This window comes from Crotalus tigris, unplaced genomic scaffold, assembly GCF_016545835.1.
Source record: "Crotalus tigris isolate CLP2741 ecotype Arizona unplaced genomic scaffold, ASM1654583v1 scf7180000024342.5246164, whole genome shotgun sequence".
Lineage (NCBI taxonomy): Eukaryota > Metazoa > Chordata > Lepidosauria > Squamata > Viperidae > Crotalus > Crotalus tigris.
The window spans coordinates 4,650,906-4,658,512 of NW_024100512.1; the positions used below are offsets into that span (position 1 = coordinate 4,650,906).

At 37.5% G+C, this 7,607-nt stretch overlaps 1 protein-coding gene across 1 annotated transcript in view; it reads right to left on the reverse strand.

Annotated features, from left to right (window-relative positions):
- Positions 1 to 7,589, reverse strand: part of PRKAR2A (protein kinase cAMP-dependent type II regulatory subunit alpha) — a 69,866-nt gene extending 62,277 nt beyond the window's left edge. The window contains exon 1 of the mRNA XM_039326676.1: positions 7,111 to 7,589. Coding sequence (XP_039182610.1) covers positions 7,111 to 7,375 — 265 coding nt within the window. The 5' untranslated portion in view covers positions 7,376 to 7,589. The remainder of the gene's footprint in view (positions 1 to 7,110) is intronic.
- Between the last annotated feature and the right edge of the window lie 18 nt (positions 7,590 to 7,607).

The window sequence follows — 7,607 nt, forward strand, 5'->3', positions numbered from 1 at the left end:
TTCAGGAATATTCCTTTATCCCATTGTTTTGCAAATCTATGCACATTACAAACTGTATGATTGTTTGAACAGAAATGCATCTGTACCAGGCTCTAAGTGTTTTAATTAAATAATAGAATTTGAGTTCTCCAACTATGTGTGATTAACCTATTAACCTAAAATCGGTTCTGATATTGCTGTTTTACTAACCTGACAGCTTATTATTCTAAATAGGAAACCTTCATTTTGTTTGGAAATAATAATATTAAAGATTCTAACTACTAGCATGAATGAGTCCTTATATTTAAAGAGCACCCGTCATTTCAGATCCATCTTAGCAGCGCCTGTTAGCGGGCATCCACTCACCTGCTGCCCACCATGTCCCTCACCTTGTTGTGTCACTGCCACATCCCCAGCCATCCCATTAAAGTGAGTGGGACTGTCGGTGAGTTAACAGTGGGTCAGAGGAGGAGCCGCTGTAGGACAGAGATGACAGGTGCTCTTTAAAAATTATAATTTAAATCGAGTTGATTTACATCAAGTCTTATTACTAGTGATTTAAATGATTTAAAACTTGATTTAAATCAAATCCACCCTGCCCAAAAGTAAAACTTTCCTGGCTTAAAGAAGCAAAAACAGATATATAGAAAAGCAGGCCTCTATCCACTTTATTAAGTTGGATTTGTCAATTAAGTTGGATGTCAGGAGAAACATAAAACTAAGTTGAATGTAAAAGTGATGACGTACTTAAGTGTATATTTGTAGTAAAAGAGAATGGGGTAAGAATGAATGATTAGTGAATGTGGAATAGCATGAAGGACTACACCGAGGCAATTTGGTCATTTCCAGGATGTGAATCAGAAAAGTAAATCACAAAACAAATATATGAAGATTGAACGTATCTACACTAGGTCTAACATATTATTGTCATAAGTAAAGTCTAGTTAAGAAAACATGTTAGCAAGTGAAACTTTAATAGAAAGGAGGCAACAAAAAAGATCCAAAGACATGGGCATGAATATAACCATAATTCTATTTAGTCTGGGAAAAGCCCAAAACTTGTAGAAGCTAAATCAATGGCTAAGGAACAAATCAGAGACATTGTTGAAGTGATCACAGCAGTGTTCCTGAGTTTTATTATCAAATATTAACTATTGCAGGGTATTTATACATCAGGATAAATCAAAATGGACTATGGAAAAAGGCCATCTATATTTATTCAAGGTAAATATAGATGGGCTTTTTCCATGCCACATTTTAGTGCTCTTCCTTCTGAGGTGTCAGTGGGTAGATTTCATGAGACTCCTTTTCCTTAGAAACTTTGACCTTAAGTAATGTTTAACTTTGCCCTAATTCTGAAGGCTGATGTCTCTTATATTATACACAGATATGTACTTTGCTTTCCCCAATTATTTCCAAACAGGACAGTCATACAGATAATTTTTAAAAGCTGGTCAAAGACTATAATTTAAAAGTTCAATTATATAGGCTAGCTCAGGGGTGTCAAACTCAATTTCATTGAGGGCCGCATCAGCATTGCAGTTGCCCTCGGGGGCTGGGTGGGTGTGGCCAGGGTGGGTGTGGTCCACTGGGTGGTGTGGGAGTGGGTGTGGCCTATTGGGTGGGCATGGCCAGCTCTACATCATTCACATCAAGGGTGCCTGTGGGGGCCTGGGCAGGAGTGGGACAGATCTGAGGGTCTCTGGCAGAATGGGAGGGTCTCTGGGCAGGAGTATAGAACACATTCCCTAAGCTAAAATCTCTTCAAACCATCACACTGATTTAACAAAGCAACTGAACATTTAACAAACATCTCTCAAGTGAAAGAATTGTTTGCTACTCTGCATGTCATAAGATCTGCAGTTCAAACCATATAAGCTAAGGTAAAGCATCAAGAGGAGGAACAGATGAATTGTAATAACTAATATTTCTATTTCTTGTTATGGTGTCCCTGTAAATGGAATCCCTCCAGAAGCAGTAAATGCTCCAACACTGGAAGTTTTTAAGAAGAGACTGGACAGCCATTTGTCCGAAATGGTGTAGGGTTTCCTGCCCGAGCAGGGGGTTGGACTAGATGACCTCCAAGGTCTCTTCCAACTTTACTACTATTACTATTACTATTTCCAAAATCTCCTGATGCAAAAAAGATAATTCCTTGCCAGTTTCCACCTGCAGCTCAAACAGAAGCTTCTCCTTGCCATAGTTTTCATCTGCAACTCAAATAAAAGCTGCAAGTCCAGGAGACACCCAAGTTGTAAGCCAGTTGTACTTATTGTACTTAATATTGTACTTATCTTGAGTCAGAGTATGTCTATAATCACAACCACTCAATCATGCTAAGATTGATTTTCTGTAAGTTTGTCTCTCTCCTCCAAACCAAAACCACCAACGGGCATATCCAGCAACTGCATACAGATATTAAAAAGCAGGAATGCATTTCTATTATTTCCTCCCTCTATTTGCTTTCTTCAGTATTGTAGTCAATGTTCCCATTAGAAGAAAGCAAATCCTATTTTATCATGAGTATAAACTCCACTGCATTCTAGAATTTTAATGTTTCTTCAAATTTCTTAATATATGAAAAAGCAAGGAAACAATTACAGTACTCAGGAAAAACTGAGGAACTTCGGTTAATTGGAAATATTTATATATATATATATATATATATATATATATATATATATATATATATATATATATAAATATATGATACTCTGGATATCCTTGTAATTTATCACATTATACAAGGACCATTTCTCTAACTGGTATCTGATAAACTAGTGACATCAAATTTGATAACATTGACTGGCAACCCACAATCACTGTAAGCAAAACTTTTTTTAGCAGGAAAAGATTATTTTCCTTCTCTTTCACTTTTGCTGACACTGTATTATGCATATAGTAACATTTGAAAGTTTTACTATATGCCTACATATACTGCTACATTTCAGTATTGTATAACATCACTTGAGTTTTAGACAAAAAATGAGCAATGCTGATTTTCTACTTCATCAGGAAATCTTGAAGTCTGCAGGTATTCAGACCTAGCACAACTTCACCCAACTGTCAACTGGTTATCTTATCTAATATATTTTAAGAAGCAGATATCAAATATATTACTATTGATGTAAGACTTTATCACATTTAGCATAGGAATAGATGAATAAACCAGAGAACAAAAAATACTCAAAGCATCAGTTTTGTAATAAAATGAATACCCAAGCAAACACTATTTCAAAATAAACTAATCAGCTATAAAATATACAGCTGCAAGTTCAGTTACAATGTTCAACAGTTACAAACTACATGATATGAACATTTACTTTTAACACACAATAACAAGGATAAAATCATAACATAATTATCGTAGGGAACTCCAGCAAAGTTAATAACATTTCATCCTACTTCTGGGATTCTGGAAGAAGAAATATAACTGCCACTCTAGAAATTATTTATGACTACAATGAAAAAATTAAAATGTATCTGCTTAGAATGCTATTACTTGAAGGATAAAGAGGGGCATATTGCAATCAAAAGAACACAAGTGAAAAAGAAAAGCACCCAGAGAGCAACACATCTATATTATAGAGCTTTTGATTAAAATATATTTTAAACTATATTTTAAAACTATGGTATTAAAAACTCTTATACCATAGAATCATAGTGTGAAAAAGTGATGTTCTTTGGCTTTTGGACTATCTCCTAATCATGCTTGACAAAATATATCAAATTCCATAAAAGTAAAAGTAGACTAAACACTGTTCAGAATTTATCATGTGCCAAAGATAACCAGGATTATATTATTTTGTCAGCAATAGGACTATCATATCTTTTGAATCCTAGGACTGTAGTACTACCAAAATAAATTATTCTTTCCAATCAAATATCCTTCAGAATTACATCTTTTATCCCTAATGCACATTTGTGCCCCTCTAAAAGTTGCTTATCTCCAATTTCCAGCATAAAAATGGTTGATTACTGTACTTCATCAATATCTGTATCCCACCTGACTCAAATTCACATCATAAGGGAGTTATAATCCAGTCTGGCCAGTTACCACTCTTTCCCCATATTTTAATCCTCTTTTCAATAATCCATGTAATTTGTGCTCAATTCAATAGAGAACTTACCTTTATAACGATAATAGCAAACATAATAAGATATATTAACCATTTTACTCTTGTACTGTGACATTTAATATAGCAACATCGTGGTTTTTCTGGCTATTTCAATGAGTTTTCACAAAAAGCTATGTCAAATTAAAAGAGAACACTGAATTATGTTAAACGTCTTAACACTCAAGAGACTCTGTAAAATCACTGTTAAGTGTTTCAGCAGCTTACTCCAACAATTTTTTGTCAAAATTGTTCTATTTCAATGAATCTTCCTTCCCAACAAGTATGTTCTGAATCATTGCCTTAACATGGTTAACAGACAGAATTTTTTTTAATTACCGTACACCAACTGCTGCTGTTTACGCGCTATCAGTCGGTACACTGAGGCATCAAAGAGATTTACCATTCTACTCCAATCACTCTATGTTGTTATTTTAACAGTTTCTAGGAAGCTCTGTATTTTTGTTTCCTTTTCCAAATTGGTCTTTCCTAAACAAATTAAAACTAAGGCATGCTCTATAAATGCATTTGCTTTTCTAGGCAATGTTTAATTTAATGGATAAAACTCTTTAAAGGCTCACAGCAAAGTTTTATTTTACCATAAATATTTTACAAATTATCTAGGAAAACATTCTGATTATATCCTCGATCATCTAAATAGCATTTGAAGCTATTTAACTACTAAGGTTCTAAGTTATTATTGTTAATAACTGATCTAATGTTTTCTCTATATTTTATTTCAATTAGTCACTCTCATTCATAATGATAAATGTAACTATTTCTGAATTCAGAGAATATATTAATTCATTAACTTTATTAGAAGTCCGGTTTGGAGGTAAAAGAACAATCCAGATCCACTAAACAGATACAGAACTGAAAAAGTGTATCATGGCTTTTCCATATTTAACAGAAAGATTTAATTTAATATTAGTTCTGTTTAATATTTGCTATGCCTAATAAGACCTTGCCACTAATTTGCATTTTTAAAATTTGTGTAAATCACATTACATATTACATGTTGCCTTAATTTCTGGTCTTTAGAAATGAAACTTTGCTACAAAAAGCCCTACCAATATTTTACCAGTTAGAAAGTGAAGAATTTCCCCATAATGCACAGCATTCCATTTCTGTTCACTTTTGCTCTCCCTCTCACACACTATATAAAAACAGTTTTTTAACTGTGTCTTTCCTGCTTCCCATCTCAGGAAAAGTATCTCATCACCATTTCAGTTACAAAGATACAATTCAAAATATCCATTTCTCTGAAAACTTCCTCTTCCCTGATTGTTATATGCTAAACTTAGGAACTTATTAACTCATTTATATACAGTACATAACACATAACTTACCAACCAGGGAAAGGGGATCAAGAAAGCTGTAAGCATTCACTGAATTTAGCGGGCCTTACCTCTCAATTAACATGTACAAGGTTAGACAGTAACTATTCTATCACTAAGGTTTTCAAATAGTAGCTTTATTTTTGACACTTACAAAAATAGAATATTGTGTCTGTCAACATTGACAGCACTTAATTCTAAGGTTTTTTTAAATGTTCCCCAACAGGAGTTGAACTGGGTAATGGAATCCTGATATATTATGGTATATTCTCTGGTCCCTGTACTCAGAATATTTTTAAACTGCTTGCTCTGTAAATTAGCTACTTATATCATATTCCAATTATGAGATAATTAATCCACACTTTGGCAAGATCCTTTGGACAATTTTGAACATCAACTAATCCAATTTTTCCTCTAAACCTAGAATATGCAAATAGCTATTGAGTTTACAAATGAGTTTTAAAAATATTTTTCATTGCTTACCATTAAGCATAAAATATGTTGTAAATAAAACATTGAGACAATACAGGATACATTCTCTAAATATTCTTTTAAATAGAGGATCAAAAAGATTGGCTAACATGTAAGAAGCTGCTGTGTGAAAGAAAAAACACTATAGAATATGGACAGATTTAAAACAAAAACTAGAGAGAAGAATCTTCAAGAAATTCCTTTACGAAGGGAGGATGGTATCATCCAAGATATTTTCCAATAATTTCCTCCCTCCTTCCTATATACTATTTTAAAACAAACTACTAGTCATAAATTGCTGTGTTCTAACCTTACAAGCACTCTCTATTCTCTTCTCAATACAGCTGATTACACCCACCCACCCAAAAAAAACCTGGACACTGAAAAGGCTGCCCAACTCTTAAAATCACAACGAACAGTAAATTTAATGCCCCTTCAGGCCTCCCCTACCATTCACTTTAATCATGAAACCTTTTTTCCCCCAGCTGGCTCTCTTTTTTAAAAAATTGAGGCGAAAAACGAGTAAAAAGATTTTCATTCAAAAGTCATCTACATACCTAAGGCAACAGTCGCTCAGTCATATTGAAGTGAGACAGGAGAGTAAGTAAAATTTGAAATTATCCAGCTATTATTTCCCCCGCCCACAAAGCCATCTCCATGTCAAACCGAAAGAGGGGAGCAAACAAGCAAACCCACTAAGGATCTCCATTCACAAGGTCACACCTACTTTTCCCGCATTCAAATCACACACACCCATACACACACACACCCCCATACCCGCAAACAATGTTCTGGCATCAATCACCACTGCTACATTAACCTGGTAAATTTATACCTTGCCTCCCACTGTTCCTTAGGGAGAGCAGGGAGGATTTTGCACAGCGGAGAGCTCTCTCTCTCTCTCTTTTCTCCGCTCTCCACGTTCGCACGACGGGTTGGAAGTAAAACCGGCGGCTGATGACCCGCCGGGGCTCCATCCTAAACCTAGAGCCGCCGGGGCTGGTGGAGAGCGCGAGAAACCCGCGTGCAAAAAAAAAAAAAAAAAAAAAAGGAAAGGAAAGTCCTCCGCACGTGAGGATCTTCAAATCCTCTCCGCCAAGAAGAAAGGGAGAAAAGGTTGCGCAGCCAAGCGGGAGCGCGTGGAGAGACCCCCGCCCCTCCGGCCGCCCTTGACCGGGCCCACCCAGCCCCTCCTGGCTGCAACTCACGCTCGAAGTCGGAATCGGTGTCCTCCTCGGACGCTTCCCTCCGCGACTCTTCGCCGTTTGACTCCGTCTGCATAGGCTCCCCGTCGAAGTTGACTCCTTTGCCCCTGGCGGCCGCCTCCTCGCGCAGCTGCTGGTCGCGAGAATCCCGCAGGCGACTGAAGTATTCGGCGGCGAAGTCCAGGAGATCCGGCGGCCGACGCCGCAACACCTCCACGGTGTAGCCCTGCAGCAGCTCCGACAAACCCGGCGGGATCTCGATACTCATCTTGCCGCCGCGGCGAGCTAACGAATTTAAGGGGAACGGAACACCGAACTCGCCTAACTGCCAAACCGCCGCCGCCGCCGCCCCCTGGGCTTTCGAAACGGGCCAGGCGCCGGGGCCTCCCACCGTGGCTCACTCCCCCTTCGAGCCCTCTCGCTTCGGCAAGGGAGCCGCGCCGCCGCCACCGCCGCCTGACACGCGAGAAAGAAAGGGACTGAGGGGAGGAGGAGGAGGA